Below are 19,931 nucleotides of genomic sequence, written 5' to 3'. Positions count from 1 at the left end.
GTTAAACATTCGGCCTTCCTTTCTGTGAACCAAAATCCATTTTTTCGTGTATGATTTTAACATTTTTTTGTCACATATGTGTATGCCAACGCTTAACGTCTTAATTATTAGGTTAAAATTTTAAATTATACCATTTTTTCGAAATAATTCTTGAAAATATTTTGTAGTCATTTTAAATTTCAATAATTTTTTAATTAGAAAATTTTATTTGAGCTAATGAGATGTTGATATTTGACAAAGATTTAGATACTTGTTAATTAAAAAATTGTTTAGATATCTAAAGAAAATATTACATAATGTAAACATTTATTTTAATTTTTTAATTAAAAATAATTTAAGTAATTAGACTGATTACATATATTAATTTAAAGATTCTTTTGTCAAAAATAATTCAAGTACTTAAAATAGAAAAAAAAAATTTGAGAATTTTTTAATCTAAACCTAATTATTATTAAATCAATAGAATTGTCAATATATTATATTTTAACTAGTTTAATTTATATAATAGGTTTCGATTCAGACAGATGCACTTGAATGGAATGTACACATTATCAATGATTAAAAAAATTATAAATAGATACTAAGGGGTTGTTTGATAAAATAAAACGATTAAACGTTGAATGATTTAATGGCCTGAATGATTCAAAGGCTCTGTATGAATTAGCTCTGAATGTGACATGATGTTTGATAATGGTTCTGAATGTACAATCTGAATTATAAATATTTTCATTTTTACCCTTATAATGATTTATTATTTTATAAGATATAATTGTTTAATAAGACAACATGTGAAAAAATAGATATTATGGTAAAATATCGGGAGCTTAATGATTCAGAATGTACTTTAATGCTGAATTATTCAGCAGTGTTTTGTTGTTTCATTCAACATAGTCTTCATTCAGAGGTGAGAATCAAACATGTTGAATGTTGAACGGTTCAGTATATTCAGAAATTATATTCAAACACGCTTAATGCTGAATTAAACACGCTAAATGATGAATGATTCCATTAAACAGTAAACAAACAACCCCTAAGTTATAATCTCTTCAGAATATTCAAAGAAATAAAGCATTATACTTATTAGTAAATTATATTCAAGCTAACTATAACAATAATAAGTCTTTAGCATTAGAGTTCTATGTGCATGAAGTAACGGATCTAGAAATTTTTAAATAGATGTCAAAAAAAATTAATGTTCATTTTTCAATAAAATGAGTACGTAAATTTTTCAATTTTTTCTTCTTCTTTTGATATATTAAAATATATTTAATTAATTATTAAGTAGTAAGTATATATTTAGTTCCCTAATTACCAAATGCATCTGTACCTGTGTGCATGTCACAACTCATAAAGAAAGTAAATAAATTTGAAAGGGATATGTTGTGATCTGAATCATTTGATGTAGTTTCTAGAAGATTTTATCTTGAACATACTAAGTGTAAATATGGGCACATGAAGTATTAATTTTGGGTATATTTGTTTCACGAAAAACGTTTTTCTCAATTTTTTGTGTTTGGTTCACGAAAAATATGTTAGTCAATGTAAAATGTTTTCCTGGTTAACAAAATTCTTTTACGGAAAACGTTTTTCAAAAAATATTTTTTAGAAAGTATAATTTATTTTACGGAAAACGTTTTCAAAAAAATGTTTTCAATGAAACAAAAATACCCCTAGACACACAAAGTGTAAACCTATAACGTGATCCCACAAAGTGTAAACTTAAAATTAGAATACATCATTAATGGATTAGTTTACGTGGAAAACAATTTAATATCATCTAATCAAGTTTCGTGTTTGAGTCTTTATATATAAAAAAATCTCCGTTGAAAGACTTATATACCAAAATTAAATATACGATATAAATCGTTCTAGATTAATTAAGACAAAGCCTTAAATATGAGAAAGTAACTAAAAAAATTAAAATACATCTGATCCTATGACATGTTAAGTAACAGCCTCAGACCGATACAAGTGACTCAATCCGATCCGAGGTGTCACATTAGGGCCACCAGAGCGACCCACAGTAAAAATCCTGGAGAAATTAATTTTTTTGTTAAAACATGTAAAATCATAAAACAATTTATAAATAAAATACAAGTTCAGAAAACCATTCATATATTACAATAGAAATGCATTCATACAAGTTTTAGACTTAGTATAAAAATAAAAAAAATGACCTACTTGCCCCATATTTGCACTGGTACCGTACTCTACAAGCCAAGCCGAATGAACTCCTAAACTGATATCGTTAGTTGCCTGGTTTAAACCTGAAATGGTGAGTAAAAGAGTGAGTTTTGGGAAATTTAGTAATACAGAACAACCAGATTATACTGAAGGATAAGCAGATAAGCGACAAACAAAAAAAATTTCTTATTGATTTCGGCATCTACAAGTTTTCGAGATGAACTGAGGTTCCACTAATATTTCTTTAGGTGATAGACAATAAGCTTATAGTTAAGAGGAAACGTTCAGAAGACCAGATTCAGGAGATTAAAACAGATGTCTAATGTGTTCCCTCAAAACCAGAATAAAATGTAATCATAGTTTAAAAACAATAGTAGTTATTTCAGTAAAATAGATTTTTAAAATCACTGTAGCACCATCAATCCGAATACTCCATGTGAAATTCCCCATGATATCATCCATAAGGACTTACCCTAGACCCCTAAGATCTAGGAGTCCAATATGAATGATCATAACAGAAAGAATTTACCAACTAGATGAACCTTAGAGACTCCAGAATCCTACCCAATCAATACCCCAATAAAACATTTTCATATAGAACCAGTAATATTAGAAAATAGAAATAAGAAGTTGGGTTTTTATTTAAAATACAAAGTTTCCCTCCAACCGTACGCCAAAGGCAGTACCCAAAAAAGACATCCGTAATGATTTACCCTAGACCTTATATGATCTAGGAGTCCAATATAGAAGGTCAGAACAAAAAGGATTTACCAGCTAGTTGAACCTCAAAGTCTCTAGACATTTACCCAGACAGTACCCAGTAAAACAGATCAGATAACATACAGTAATATTAGAAATTATGAGCCAAATGTATCTTGTGTCAGAAATCAAAATTCAGAAACCAGAGATAAAAAACCAGTAATCAGAAACCATATATCATAAATCGTACTTTATATAAATCAGAGAAAACATTTTTGTCCATAAGGAACACACTAGAGGATCCATATGTTTTTCGAAGGCACTTAGAAATTATCAGGAATAAAAATATGAACTTACGTAGAAATTGATCAGATTTCAGGAGCATCAGATAATTGTTCAAGAACCTTTGTATCATAATAGTTCAAGATTCATATTTACTGAGAGTGATTCCATTATTCAGAACCGTAGGGTCATTTTAGACATTATGATTCCTGAAGAATTCTCAATAACTTTATCCAATAATTAGTAAGACAATGATTTATAGTATCCTGGATTTATATTGAATTATCCAAATTTTGAGTCAAAACAGACTAATCAGATCCCAATATCGCGATGCTTACTAATAATTCAGACGAGATCCTTCACGAATAACTCTTCTCAATACTAACTGCACTAGCTGAGCTGATCACATCCAGAATCATCATTGAACAGATTTTAGAGAGAGAAATATGTATTATGGTGGTATTAATTTTATTTATGAATTGAAACGATATCAAGAATGGTCAATATGCTTGGTTCTTGGTTTATAACTTTTAGGGACAATACAACATATATGTTCATCAATGTTTCCAAAATGATCTAAGTCATCCACTTAATTATATCTCTAAAGGGTATTTAGGTCATTCAATACTCGAAGTTACTTTGATTTTTTTAGAATCAATGGTTATAACATCCCAAATCAGGGTCAGTGACTAAATTGCAAATTTTGAAAGTTTTATGTTCAATTTAGAAATGAAATTAAAAGTCTCGGGATTTAAGTAAAGAATTTTAATATTGGATTAAATAGCAAAGATGGATGAACTAAAGGGGCAAAATGGTCTTTTTATGGGAAAGATTTTTATATTCCCTTTTTGAGTATTATAAAACGTGGGAAATATGAGAGAGTTCCAGACTTCTCTTCTTCATTCTCTTCTTTTCCACCGTGAAGCCATAAGCAAAGGTAGGATCTCTTGTTACTTGATATTTAGCTGAATTTAGGATTGGGTTATGATTATTGGATGATAATTAAGGAAAGCTTAAATCATCTTAAAAACAAAGGATGGTGGAATTAGGAGAGATTAAAGATTTTGAGTTTTTGAATGAAATCTTGAAATAAAGTTGATAAGTTGAATTTTAAGTTGAATTTGACTTGTCAATAGTTGAATTAAGAGATTTGGAGTGATAGAAAGAAATTTAGAACATGTTGAAATTTGAGTATAATTATTGAATTCCATTAAGAGGAGAGGATTTTGAGAATTAAGATGGGTTAAATGAGTACAAATGGGCTTAAGTATGTGTGTTTGAGTTTAGTATATAAAAGAGGTTGAAATATGAAGTGTTTAAGATGAAATGAAGTAAATTTCATGTTGAAAATATGATTTCTGGGCTAGGGGAATCGGTACCCATTCAAGGGAATCGATACCCCCTCAAACGAACAAGAAATTCCAGAATCTCATAGGGGAACCGATTCCCCCACAGGAGGGAACCGATTCCCCCACAGGAGGGAACCGATTCCCCCCTAAAGGAAAATTGTGAATATGGGTTTAATAAGTTCGTTTAAGTTTCTAGTATCCAATTACAAGGTGTAGGTATCTAATGATTGCCTTAAAATGTACATTTATGTAGATTCTACGCGTAAAACAATTCCGGAACATTTGGCAAGTAAGATCGATCAAGGGAAAGATAAGAGATTGGAATTGACTAGTGAGGCCAAGGTGAGTGCATACTAGTGACATGTAGTGTTTAATGGAAATAAGACTTGCGATGAGTCTATTTCCTAGAGTAATATACATGAAGTCATAGACATGATTATGTGTTGGTTATAACTATATGTGATTATATGTATTACATTGATTGTATGTATGCATGACTAAAGATAATGATATGCTTTGTATATGCTATATGATTTATGTAAAACTTTATTATGTAATAATGGAAGAACATGGAATAAGTATATGATAGAGTCATAAGAAATGAAATGAACATGAGAGAATAAGATAATCAAGTATAAGTCATATGATATGGTATAAGTGATTATACGAGAAATGTTAGGAGACTCTAAGAGAATAGTATAAATTCGAGGGCATAAATAAGGATACATAAGTTATATAGGGAAGATTGATAAATTAAAGGAAACTATGGTTTATGTATTAAAGTGAAGAGCTACAAAGTTTTTATTAAAGAGTAATGTGGAAGTCATGAGAAATTGAACTAAATAAATAGATGGTTTATGTGAGTGAAAAGGGAAAATGATATAAAATAAGTGGAAATTATTTATAGGATAGAATGATACTAATTGAATTTCCTTCCTTTTGATTCGGAGAAAATTCTCTTAGGTTTTTCGGAAAGGAGTCCATTTCTGATATTATAAAGAGACTTTGTTATGTGTTTTATTAGCTGGACGTGTCAGGACCCTTTGAACCCTCATCAATAAAGGTATCGTTTTTTTTTAAAGCTTTTGTTAGTGTGTTGTGCCAGTTTTTCTCCTTCCTTCCCCCTGTATTGCTTTCGGATTTACACACCCCGTTCAGACAGACTGTCCAGCTTGGCCTCACCAGATCTCTCTTCCTTCCCCCTGTATTGCTTTCCTTCCTCTTTATCTTGATATATTTTTCAGTTCTCCAAAGGTTCTGATCTGAATCGGTTTGTTTGCTCATAATCCCTCTGTGGGTATTTCAGATTTTCCCCTTTTTACCTCTGGGTTTACCTTAATTTATCTTGCAAATCTAATGTTTCTGCTGGTTTTGGGTTAGTTTTAGTTTTAGAGTTAATTGGTTGATAGCTTTGTGATCTGGATTCTTGAATTCTTGAATTATATTCGATTCTGCTGCTTTCCTCCTTTAATTCTTTAATCTCTCTTGGTTTGTTTTGAGATCCATAAAGCCTAAAATCTTGACTGTGATTTGGGCTCGTTTCACTTCAATTCCTGATTTTGTTTTAACTTTGTTTATAGTTTCCGTTAAATTCAATCTGTGATTTTCTTGAAGTTTAATCTGAACCAATTCTCTAGCGTTTTATTGGTGCATCTCCTGTCTTCTTTGGATTCATTTTTCATAGTTTCTCATAGCTTCGACTATAGATGATTTCTTGAGGTCATGTCCTTCTTTTAGAGCCCATGGGGCATATAGGGGGAGGGCTCGACAGAGTGGTGACAAGGAGACTAGACTTAGAGTGTGCTCGTTGAATGTAGGCACATTAAATGCTAGGCTTCTGGAGCTGTCCGACGCACTTAATAATAGGAAAATAGATTTTGCTTGTATTCAGGAGACTAGGTGGAAAGGGGCTCGCGCCAGAGAGTGTAATGGGTACAAGTTGTGGTATTCAGGCGTAGATAACGCTAGAAATGGGGTGGGTATCTTGGTTTCCTCTAGGCTCAAGGAAAATGTAGTTGAAGTTTGTAGATACCGGGATAGGATCATGATGATTAAGGTTATTATAGAAGAGGAAGTGGTGAATGTCCTTTCAGTGTACGCCCCACATGTTGGCCTAGGGGAGGGGGAGAAACGTTGCTTCTGGGATCAATTAGATGATGTACTTAGGAGCATTCCGGAGGACCAAAGAGTTTTCATAGGGGGAGACTTCAATGGCCATATAGGTAGTGCAACCGACGGGTATGACGGTGTTCATGGGGGTTTCGGTTATGGTAGCAGGAACGATGAGGGGCGTACGTTGCTTGAATTTGCTACTGCTCACGATTTGGTGATCACTAACTCCTTATTTAATAAGAGAGATACGAACTTGATTACGTTTCATAGCGGGGGACATTGTACCCAAATCGACTACATCCTGGTTCGAAATCGGGATCGATGGGCTTGTATTGACTATAAGGTGTCCCCTGAAGAGGCATGTGTTTCGCAACACAAATTGTTGGTTTTGGTGTTCCGCGTTCCGAACGGGCGGAACACTCATAGGAGGGCTAAACTGGGTAAACCTAGGATCCTTTGGAAGAAGTTACATGGAGCGACAGCTGATGACTTTAGGAGTAAGGTTTTGTCTAATACAGGTTTTGGAACTACAAACTCAAATAATGCAGATTTGTTATGGAAAAATATGGCAAATTCCATCAGAGAGGTGGGCAAAAACACCCTGGGGTTGTCCACAGGGAAGGCCAAGGAACATAAAGAATCGTGGTGGTGGAACGACGAAGTCCAAACTAAGGTGAAGACAAAGCAAACTTGCTTTAAGGAGTTTCTACAAAGCAATGACGACGAAGAAAGATCGAGAGCTAAACAAAGATACAAGGAGGCAAAGCGGGAAGCCAAGAAAACGGTGGCTAAAGCAAAGGATAAGGCATATGAGGAAATGTACAAGAGATTAGACACCAATGAGGGACAAAACGGCATCTTCAGGCTTGCAAAATCTAGGGAGAATAGGAAAAAGGATCTGGGTAGCATTAGATTTATTAAGGACAATAATGGTGTTCTTATAGCGAAAGATCATGATATTAAGAGGGTTTGGGGTAATTACTTCTTTGATTTATTTAATGACGATGCCTCTCCCTGTAGAGAAAGTACCGTTGATGGGTCATCCGACCATCATACATCGGCCAATGACTGCCCTACAAGTAGGATTGGGTTTGAGGAAGTCAAAATGGCTCTTAGAAAGATGGGAAGGGACAAAGCTGTCGGTCCTGATCAAATTCCTATCACTGTGTGGTTGGCCCTAGGAGAAGAGGGAGTTAAGTGGTTGACCAACATCTTTAATATTATTTTAGAGACTGCCAAGATGCCAGAAGAGTGGAGAGAGTCCACGGTGATACCAATCTATAAGAATAAAGGAGATCCCCAACGTTGTGGTAACTACAGAGGTATTAAACTACTCAGCCATACCATGAAGCTATGGGAAAGAGTGATAGAGGCTAGGTTGAGACAAGTTACTAAGGTTTCGGAAAACCAATTTGGCTTTATGCCAGGCAGGTCTACCACGGAGGCAATTCATCTACTTCGACGACTTATGGAGAAATATAGGAAAAAGTCTAGAGATCTTCACATGGCGTTCATTGACCTTGAGAAGGCTTATGATAGCGTTCCCCGCGATACGATCTGGAAGACTTTGGAAACGAGACGGATCCCAACTATTTATATCCGGACGATACGTGATATGTATTGTAGATCTACTACATACGTCAGGACTACAATTGGCGACACCGAGGCATTCCCGGTGGAAATCGGACTTCACCAGGGGTCGGCTCTTAGCCCTTACATCTTCGCCTTGATTATGGACGACATCTTTTGTGCGACACCAGACGGTGTACCATGGTGTATGCTTTTCGCTGACGACATTGTCCTAGTGGCTGAAACAAAATCTGAGTTGAATAGTAGACTGGCTACCTGGAAGATTGCTTTGGAAGAAAAAGGTTTAAGGATCAATATTGATAAGACAGAGTATTTATGTTCAAACTTCAGTAGGGACCAAAACGAAGACGATGTAGAAGTTTGCATAGAAGGACACGTTCTCCCCTCAAAGGATTGTTTCAAGTACCTAGGGTCTATGATACATAAAGATGGGGGTGTAGATGATGACGTTACACACCGTATAAAGGCGGGATGGCTAAAGTGGAGGGCCGCTACTGGAGTTTTGTGTGACAAGAAGGTGCCTCTAAAACTTAAGGGAAAATTTTATAGAATGGCAATAAGACCAGCACTATTGTATGGATCAGAATGTTGGGCAACCAAGAAGGATCATGTAAGGAGGATAGAGGCCGCAGAAATGAGAATGCTTCGGTGGACATGCGGTAGGACTCTGTGGGATATGACAACAAACTCTGCTATTAGGATGTCCTTGGGGGTGGTGCCTGTTTCCGAGAAATTGAGGGAAGGAAGACTACGGTGGTTTGGGCATGTCCTTAGGCGACTACCATCTGATGTGGTCAGGAGGGTAGAGTCGATTACAGTCGACGGTGCCAGAAGGAGAGGACGACCAAGGCGGAAGTGGGAAGACTGCTTGAGATCTGATTTGATGGATTTAGCCCTTACCGAGGACATGACCTCTGATAGGAAAGTATGGAGACTTAAGACTAGGATAGTCGAGTAGTGTGGGTCACATCTCTAGGGTGTATCATCTCTGTCTTCTTTTACTGCCTTTGTAGTAATTTACATAACTTCTACTTTTTATCCGTTTCTTATTGGTATTTTGAAGGCTGAGAACTGGCATTGCGATCGTTTGAATTCTGTGTATCATTCTCTCCACTTTTGAACTTTTGAATTTAGTCGGGTCTTACGTTTCTGTCCATATACAAAGATTACTGCCCATTACAGACACGCATATGACATTAATGATATTAATGACTGCAGATGAATACTGTACAACTACGTATTTATGTATTTATTTATACATGCATTGCATCTTATCTATATTTTTAATTTTCTGACCGCCGGAGGTCTTCCACGGAAGCTACTCTCAACCTGGCGTTGGGGGCAGCCTACTACCCTACCTCCCCCTTACCCCATTGCATATGGGAATTGGGTTTTGTTGTTGTTGTTGTTGTAATGATACTAATTGAACATGTAATATAAACTTTATAAAGGAGTACTTGGGTAAAATCATTATATGATACAATTATAGAATATTACTATACAAATTATATTAAAATAGTATATATGAGAATATGAGTAAGTCTATAGGTTATTGATAGAACATATAAGAGTATATAAATGTATGATAATATGAAAAAGTGAACTAAGTTTAATGATGTTGAACCCTATAAGTAGAAGTTATATGATTATAAGTAACATGATTATATGATCACAAGATATGATACATGATATGAGATATATGAAAGAGAAAATATATGTTATATGAAATATTATATGACTATGCGATTATATGAAAATGTTATACGCGTAAGTGAACCATGTGTTTATATGTATATGGGATATGTGATTTATATGATGATGAGCTATGTGAAAGAACTACATGACTATGTGTATATGTGAATGTATGTTAACATAAATATTAATGCCCATGTTATGTGTCATGAGAGCTAGGGGTATAGTTGGCATGCCAAGAGTCGAGGGTCTACGCGGTCCTTTGGGACATATATGTATTCTTTGGAACATGTGTGAAGTCTGGTGAGACACATACTTGATCCCTAGTATATGTATATGATTCTTAAGGAATGATATGTGGTCCTTATGGACATTATTATATGGCACTACAGTGTAATTCTACGCGGCACTCCGGTGCAATTCTACGTGGCACTTCGGTGCAATTATACGAGCTGTGGTGACAGCATAGTGCATAACCTCTATAGAATCACATATCTATAGTTCTCACATGTGTACATGGGCTTTGAAAAGAGAACATAATTTGATATAATTATATGTGTATTTCTCGTGACATGGTAGAAGTGCATATATGTCATAGTGATATGAGATGCTATGCGTTTATGTATTATATGATTATAGACATTAGTAATGTATTGTGGCATATTAAAATATATATAATATGTTTATATTCATTATATGCTCATATGACGGAATTGAAGTAATGACAAGGGAATTAGTAAGGATAAACAGGTTGGTGATATAAGAACAATGTATGTGATATATGTATATGATGTGTGATATGAATTGCATGATATGATATATGTGTGATAGGGGTTATGGTATATGTTACATAATATACATGAATATATGTTGATGTATATGTAAATGAGTTGTATAATTTGATAGCATAAAACAATCATGCATGATTAGTGGCTATGAATTCCATTAGATGTGTTTTCTTTATGCCTCAATAAGTCATCGACTTAGCGTGTGAGTGTTTCACACGCAGGTTACAGAAAGTGAATATAGAAGCTGTGAGGAGCAATACAGGTCATCATCTCCCTTACAAGATTTCAGATCAGAAAATAGATGAGTTAAATGATTTTTGTTATTTTGAATATAGTTGGCATGTACTGATTGATTGAGTTAAATATGCTCTGATCGATTTTGGTTATTGTGGTCAAATTATGTAACTAAATTGCTTTTACTTTAATGAAAGTTTTAAATTTTCTTTGAATTTTGTCAAGAGTCAAAGTTTGAAAAGTCAATGTGACACCTCGGACTCGTATCCGGGTCAGGTACGGGTTGGGGGTGTTACAATGGTATTTTGGCCCTTTTAGGGTTTAAGGTATTTTAGTCATTTGAATACTGGAGGTTATCCTAGTTATTTCGCAGTCTGAGAATATTTTGGTAATTCAATTCAATCCAAACATTTCTGGTAATTTGGTTAAGTATGTGTTTTAAGTTATTTTTTCACTGTCAGGCGCAATCTTGGTCTTTTTGCAGTGCAAGAGCATTTTCATAATTTTACTCCATAGGGTTATTTTTTTAATTACTTATCCAAGTATTCCCGACATTTAACCTTTAAATAATTTAATCAAAATTTTATGTTCTCGTGGTTAATTATTATATTGATGATTCACTGAGCTTGGATTTATTTCTTATCGGTCTTTCAATTTTTTATACGAGTTATCCGAGTCTTATACAATGTTCTGCCTTTGCTTCGTATTCAGTTCGAGTCCAACAATAATTAAATACACTTAATTGACCAATCATTTTCATTCATGCATTTACTAATTATCAATGAGGTCCGAAAAGCATACAAAATGTAATAGAGTATTACCTCGATATTTGTTCCACATCGATCAACCAATTAAACTCCATTCGAATGCCCTCACACTTGATTTCACTGTCCTATAAAATCTCGATCACATGGCAAAACAATTTACGTCAGAAATAAAAGTAAAACAGGAAAACTATTCGAATCGGAAGTTAAAACACTGAAAAACATCTTATTCGGTTCGAATTTGGAAAAACGGATTTCGGATTCAGACTCATGATGTTGAAAAACAACATAAAGTATGATTTTTTTTAAAAAAATAACTTTTTGGTAAAAGTTAAAGTCAACGGGGTCAAAGCTAAAGTTAACGGCCTGGTCAACGATTCAGGTCAAAGGTCAACAGTCAATGAGTTGACTCAGTCATAGTTGACTCAACTGACTCGACTGACTCATTTGAGTTGACTCGGTCAACTCATTTGAGTTGACTCGGTCAACTCAATTCGAGTTGACTCAGTTTTTAGAAGACTCGACTGGAACGAAGCCCACACGCACTGATGGCACGTGACGGCACGTGCAGCGAACGATAGAGACGGGGATGACGGCCGATTACTCCTCGTTCATTCACATGCCAAAAACAACCAATAACAAATCATATATTAAGGTGAAACAAGCTGAAATGACCAGAAAATAATGGAAAGCTTACCTTTCATAGCGGACGACGAAAACGACGAGGAGATGGAACGATACTAGTTGGGTTTTGCTCGAAAATGGACAAAGAGCATGGCAGCATAGGCAGTGTGGTCAACCGGTGATAGGATCGACCGGGAAACACCGAAACAACGCGTGACCTATTTATTTCCTGACGGAGTTTCAAACGTCGATCTATGGTGAATGGTAATGCTTTACGAAATGGGGTTAGCTGGGGTTTGATTGGACAAGGGAGGCGCTTTCGAAGGTGGTGACAATGACACACACCGGTGATCGACGGACGAGGATGAAGATAGATTTCTCGCAACTTCTTTCACTGATTTGTGACATTTGATGACCATTCTGGATACTCTGAGGGTCAGAGCTTGATCAAGTAACCACAGGAAGCGTCGTGGTGGTGGCGGTGCAAGCCATCGCCTACTGAAGATCGACGAACGGAGGTATGAGGTTAAGGGGAAAGAGGGATATAATTTGGGTTTCATACGGGTAAAGTTTCCAGATACCCCTTTTAAAAAGAAGAAATTGAGTTTTAAGACCTATAAATTAGTTTAAAAATAAATTATTACTTCAATTTAGTTAGTTCCAGGAGCATGGCTTAATGGTTAAAGTGAAAGAGAAGGTTTTGGATTATATGGGTTCAAATCTCATCACCATTTTTTTTTTGCTGAACAACAATGGATAAATCTGAGAAAGAGACCCTAAACTTTTAGGAAAATCCAAAAATTAACCTAAAACTTTGAAAACTCATAAATTGATCCCTAAAACTTAAAAACTTAAAAACTTTCATTTTTCATGAATACAAGAAACAATCATCTACTTCTTACCTTGTTCTTTCTAATAACTTTACGTTTTCAAACACTTAATTTATCTCATTTATGAAATGATTAATTAAAAAATACGATCATCCGATTTTTAAAAATATTTTATTTTTAATAATCATTTTTAAATTTTATCTAAAAGGACTGAAAAATTATTTTTCTTATTTTTTGTTCTTAAAATAATAAGAAAAAGAAGACAAGTAAGAGTCATAATCTTTTTTTCTCTTTTACTACTGAAATATTCAAGATCTAAATAACTAAAATTATTTTTTTACTGTCGTAATAATACGAGTCTAATCAAGTCTAAAATCTATCTTTTATAGTTTAAAATTAATAATTTTTTATCATATTATTTTTAAAGTGTTTAAATATAATATTCTATACACATTTATTAAGTGGTTGAAGACAAAACCTATACATGTGTGTGCATTATTTTTAATGGAATTCGTATAATTTTTAACTTGACTTTGAATAATATCAACATGAGAGAAATCATTCGAATGATTTGTCACATAAGTAAAAACATACATCTTGTAATATGATATTGTCACCAAGTTTGGAGACTAAATACCAAATTTGGCATAAGAGCTCAAACTTATCTGAAATCACGCAGCAAATTCAAGGTTTTGGTACATGTATACATATGAAATCCAACAGAGATGCGGAAATAGTATTCTTTTAGCAACAACTTCGACTGTCTTATCGTTCTCCTAGACCTCAATTCCCATCTTCGTCTCCTATGCTTCTTGTGTACATCTATCATCAACCCGCCCCTTCGGATTTTCATCACATTGGGTGGAGCTGAGCATGCTCCGCTCCTTTTACCGTCCCAACGCCAAATCCAAGTTTATTTCTCAACTCAAACCCTGTACCGGTGGCTCAACCATTTCCCTATTCTCTTCAGCCGTCTCAGTCACCACCATTGTCACCACTCTCCAAAAATGCAACTCTCTTTTCCAAGCCAAACTCATCCATCAACAACTCCTCGTCCATGGCCTCTACCGAGATTTCTCTACCCGCCTCGTTTGGGCTTACCTCGCTCTCGACGCCCCTTCTTATTCCATCTCCATTCTCGAACGCTTGACCCCTTCTTCCTCTGCTGTCATCTGCTGGAACGCTCTTATTCGACGCTCCCTTCGACTTGGGTTTTCCCGTGACGTTCTTTCTCTCTTCCGCAGAATGCTAAGGCTCCGCCGTGCTCCTGACCACTATATATTCCCTTCTGTCCTCAAGGCTTGCGGTGAGCTTACCTCCTTCCGAAGTGGAGCATCTGTTCATGGGGTTATCTCCACCATTGGGTTGGACTCGAATGTCTTTATTTGTAACGCGATGGTGGCAATGTACGCTCGTTGCGGTGAGTTGGATGACGCGCGAAAGATGTTCGAGGAAATGCGTGAGAGAGGGGTATGTGATATTGTCTCATGGAATTCTATTGTGGCTGCTTATATGCAAAGCGGGGATGCGAAGAATGCAGTGGAGTTGTTTCGAAGAATGACGTCTGATTTGGAAATCCGCCCGGATGGTTTTAGCCTTGTCAATGTGCTACCTGCTTGTGGATCTCTGGGCGCATCTTTGCATGGTATGCAACTGCATGGATTTGCGGTGAGGAGAGGCTTATTCGAGGATGTTTTTGTTGGTAATGCTTTGATGGATATGTATGCAAAATGTGGGATGATTGAGCAGGCAAATAAGGTTTTCGAAAGGATGGAGGTGAAGGATGTTGTTTCTTGGAATGCGATGGTTACTGGGTATTCTCAGGTTGGTAGATTTGAGGAGGCTTTGGGTTTGTTTGAGAAGATGAAAGAGGAGAACATTGAGTTAGATGTTGTGACCTGGAGTTCTGTGATTGCTAGCTTTGCTCAACAGGATCGTGGTTATGAAGCGTTGAGTGTATTCAGGCAAATGCAAGTTTGTGGTTCCAAACCTAATGTTGTCACGCTCGTGTCCGTGCTTTCCGGCTGTGCTTCTATTGCAGCATTAATTCAGGGGAAGGAAATTCACGGTTTTGTCATCAAAAGTGTTTTGAACTATGATTGGAATGATCCAGGAGAAGACCTCAAGGTGATTAATGGTCTAATTGACATGTATGCTAAGTGCGAAAGTACAAATGTAGCTCGTTTCATGTTTGATTCAGTTGCACCAAGTAATAGAAATGTTGTGACTTGGACTGTCATGATTGGTGGATACGCGCAGCATGGAGAAGCAAATGATGCACTGAAGCTTTTCTCAGAAATGTTCCAAGATGGTAATTCTAAGAAGCCAAATACTTCTACCATATGTTGTGCCTTGATGGCTTGTGCTCATTTGGCCGCGCTAAGGTTTGGTAAACAAATCCATGCATACATGTTACGCAATCAATACGAATCTGAAATGTTGTTTATGGAAAATTGTCTCATAGATATGTATTCCAAATCTGGTAATATACATGCTGCTCGAGTTGTGTTTGACAATATGCAGCACAAAAATTCAGTTTCTTGGACGTCTTTACTAACTGGTTATGGTATGCATGGTTATGGGGACGAAGCTATCAAGGTTTTGGGTGATATGAGAGCAGCAGGTTTTGTTCTTGATGGTATTACCTTTCTTGTTTTACTCTATGTTTGCAGCCATTCAGGAATGGTTGACCAGGGAATCAGATTCTTTGAGAGCATGCATACTGAGTACGATGTCATCCCTGGATTGGAACATTATGCTTGCGCGGTTGATCTCTTAGGCCGTGCTGGTAGGTTTGATCAAGCTCTGAAGCTTATTCACAGCATGCCCATGGAGCCGACCGCAATTGTTTGGATTGTGTTACTTAGTGGTTGTAGGATCCATGGAAATGTGGAACTTGGGGAATATGCTGCAGCCAAGCTCCGGGAATTGGGTTCAGAGAATGATGCGTCGTATACATTGCTTTCAAACATGTATGCTAATGCTAGGCGTTGGAGAGATGTGGCCAGGGTCCGATCTTTGATGAAATATTCAGGGGTTAAAAGGAGACCAGGTTGCAGCTGGGTCGAAGGAAAGAAAGGCACTGCTACCTTCTATGCAGGTGACAGGTCTCATCCTCATTTTGAACAAATATATGAGCTTCTTGCTGACTTAATCCAACGAATTAAGGCAATTGGGTATGTTCCTGATACAAACTGCGCTCTTCATGACGTGGATGACAAAGAGAAAGGTGATCTTCTTTCTGAACATAGTGAGAAGTTAGCTCTGGCTTATGGCATTTTAATCTCTATTCCTGGAGCGCCCATCCATATCACCAAGAACTTGCGTGTCTGTAGTGATTGCCATAATGCCATTACTTACATATCCATGATCATTGATAATGAAATCATATTAAGGGATTCAAGTCGCTTCCACCATTTCAAGAATGGATCTTGCTCCTGCAGAGGCTACTGGTGATACTAAACTATTGATGGCGAAGTGAGTTCTGAACAGTTACACCGGATATGGAATGAATCTGCTTCTGATATTGAGGCTGGCCAACTAAGAGGTACAATTCTTTTAATGTAGAAATTCAGAACAAAGCAATTTGTGATTCATCCTATATCGAAAAGAATCAGTTAGTAGAGGCATGATTTACCATTGGAACGGTATTAGGAACAGTTACTTCCCAATTGAAAATGTAACATATTCAAGTAATCACACAGTCATGGTTCGTCCACAAGACTCCTTAGAACTCAGGAATACAGATGTACAAGCCTATAGGACAGATACTCTGTCTTCTCTCTTAAATGCAGTTCATTTCTTTGTTGCTCTATCAATTGCGGAAAGTCACACCTTCCGACAAAAGACAATGCAGCAATCAGTTGCTTGCTGTCGGATTACAAATCATTGAATGAACGCACGACTATATAAAATCAATATCTTGAGAATTTGAACCTATATAAGTCTCTGTAGTATTTAATCTAGATTAGTCGACTGATGAATTGAATACAGTCTGTTATGCGATGGATTTTGAGGAGAAAACCGAATTGCACGTAACAAAAATGTTGTCAATGATTGTCTGAGTTAGCAATAAGACAATTTCCTATGTTGGATTATTCAAACAATTATTCCAATAACATGCCTAAAACCTACAAAAAATTATCATAATAAAAAAGCTGCTGATTTCGGAAAAAAGCCTAAAATTTATCCCTCGTCTCATGGCATTACAAGAACTTCCAGTTCCACCTCTTTCCCTCCTCAAACGGTGTAGTGCTGTTGGATGGTGTTGATATCCAGTCCTTTGAGCTTAACCACTGATTAGACATGTCCTTTGAGATTATGAAGTTCCCTCAACCTGGTAAACACACACAAGTTTTAGATTAGAGTCGGAATGGAACTGGCTTAGAAAGTCGAAAGGATTTTATGTATATCACCTTGTGACTTCGGCACGCTTCCTGGTTTGTTCGGCAATCTCTGATAGCTCCTTATTGGCGCTCTCCTCGTTTGTGATTTTGGGTCGTGTCAATCCATGAAGGGTGCGTTGAGCTAATGCCCATTGCGCTCCCCTCTCTCCTTTTCCATAATCCTTCTTTGTTGAAAAGGCAGTCTATGAATTGAATGTACAAACAACACTCAAACATCAAAATGACATTTGGTCGTATCGCGTTTATCGCAAGTACTTGCATAACAAGCGAATAACGAAAGAAGTGATTAGATACCTTGTTTTGAAGCAAATTATTCCAGGCCTTCCACTCAAATAATAGCGAATTCCGAACTTGAGTACATCGAGTGGGAAGTAGAAGACTAGACTGTAGAGCCAGATAACTCCAGCCCAACCCCAGCCAATGCCTTTGATTCTGGCAAAGCCTCAATTTGCATAAACAGCAAGTAGTGTTGCTATCTAAAATGTTGAATCCAAAACTGAAAACTTTATAACAACTCGAGAATAAAACATTGTATTCTAGCCAACTGAAGTGAAATTTTCATATCAAACTTACGAGTTGTGCCACAATGAAGGCAAACACAAGCAGAAGGCCGGGACGTTCGATGAAAGACCAACTCCGAGAACGGGTGACGAAAATGAGTGCCTGACTCACTGTACTGACTTGAAGGTAGACATCAGCAGTAAGTTCATCTTGATTGTCCCTAATGGATCTTACCCAAACTTATCCTGCAATTAGTATCAAACTTTAGAAGTTTTTTGTTATGGTTTTGAGAAGAACAGGAAGAGCGTTTAATTTTTCTCTTACCGAAAAGAAGTTGGAGTCATTGGTAGCCCAGAAGAAAATAACAGTCATGACAGCAAGATAGATACCAAGGACGATGCCGGTGGCAAAAATCTCCTTGAGCTTCCATGAGTCAGGCATGAGAGATGGCTTGACTCTGTCCTTGGAAATGGTCATAATGGTTCCATCATTGAGTATGGCGATGATCAAAACCATGAAAGGAGAGAAATTGAACTTCCAAATAAGTGCAAACAGCATGAAACCCAACACGATTCGGATCATAATGGAGACGGCATAGATGGTATAGTTTTTCATTCTCTGAAAATGGCCCTACTTGTTAGAACAGCACTCACAATGACACTCAGTCCCGGTTCTGTTAATATCTGACGCACTTCGAGCAGCATCGGTTGCATCGTCCACTTCAATTCCAATGTCTGCCTTCTTAAGCGCCGGTGCATCATTCACTCCATCTCCGGTCATGCCACAAATATGCTTCCTTGCTTGTAGCCTCTTACCAAACTCATATTTGTGCTCTGAATTAGGAAACGAGCGACAGTTTTTCAAAGAGCATCAAACCATACCAAAATAGTATTGCTAATGAGCTTACCAGGGAAAACTCCAGCAAAGCCATCGGCCTTCTCAATAAGGTCATCAGCACCGATTGTATAGATTGTGTCACCCTTATTTTGACCAAGGAGAGCAGATGATGGATACATGTTGGTTCCCATGCCGAGCATGTGACCGGTTTCTTTTCCAATGGCTAGTTGATCACCCGTGATCATCTTGACATTGACACCAAAATTTAGAGCCCACGAATTGTCTCTGCACTATTGTGCCTCGGAGGATCAAACAGTGGCAATATACCCACAAATTCCCACGGTTCTCCCGGGGCATCTTTGTTTTTCGCTTTCTCAGTCTACAATATCAAAATATTCATTTTATAATAACTTTTCGTTTATTAGAATCACGTTCGGGAGAAAGAAACATAGAATGTTACTTGTCTAGCCACAGCAAGAGATCGAAGCCCTCGATCAGCAAAGTTAGTGATGATTTCATGAGCTCTCTTCCTCGCACCATCTCGGAGATTGCATAGGTCAATAATCTAGTCAAGATATCATGTGTTAACACCGAGAAGTTACGGTCGTGCCCGTTATTTAAATCCCGGAGATGATAAGAAAACATTGGTACAATGCAAGTCAATCCATTTACCTACTCTGGAGAACCTTTGCTGACTTGATGCCAACTGCCATCAGTCTCAATATATGTCATGGCTGTACGCTTGTCTATCGGGTTAAAGGGAAAGAAATGGACCTCGGTAACGCTTGCTCTAGCTTGCAAACCAATCGAAAGCGATCCCCTTGCAACATTAAAGATTGAAGAGTGCAAGCATAATGAAAGGGATTATTTTTTGTCATTCTTAACTAACCTCTTTGGGATCACCTAGCATTCCAACAATACAGGTATCGATACATCTTAATCTCAACCCTGGAAGCCCTTGCCGTGAGTAGAATAACCATGTCCTTTTCGACATCGCGTGCAAACACCTGAAATCTCACAAGATGTCCCCTGTGATGAG

At 36.7% G+C, this 19,931-nt stretch overlaps 1 protein-coding gene and 1 pseudogene across 1 annotated transcript; one reads left to right on the top strand and one right to left on the bottom strand.

The window, feature by feature from the left end:
- The first annotated feature begins 13,911 nt into the window (after positions 1–13,911).
- Positions 13,912–16,964, top strand: LOC120212504 (pentatricopeptide repeat-containing protein At5g16860-like). Its single transcript, XM_039210784.1, has one exon. It carries the CDS (start codon positions 14,022–14,024, stop codon positions 16,602–16,604), a length of 2,583 nt encoding a protein of 860 aa, XP_039066715.1. The 5' UTR covers positions 13,912–14,021; the 3' UTR covers positions 16,605–16,964.
- Positions 16,965–17,345: 381 nt separating this feature from the next.
- On the bottom strand, positions 17,346–19,886 carry LOC120212397 (annotated as a pseudogene).
- Between the last annotated feature and the right edge of the window lie 45 nt (positions 19,887–19,931).

The sequence above is a fragment of the Hibiscus syriacus genome, unplaced genomic scaffold (assembly GCF_006381635.1).
Source record: "Hibiscus syriacus cultivar Baekdansim isolate YM2019G1 unplaced genomic scaffold, ASM638163v2 tig00110013_pilon, whole genome shotgun sequence".
NCBI lineage: Eukaryota > Viridiplantae > Streptophyta > Magnoliopsida > Malvales > Malvaceae > Hibiscus > Hibiscus syriacus.
Note: the sequence above shows the minus strand (reverse complement) of the source record. Positions and strands in the feature narration are given on the sequence as shown.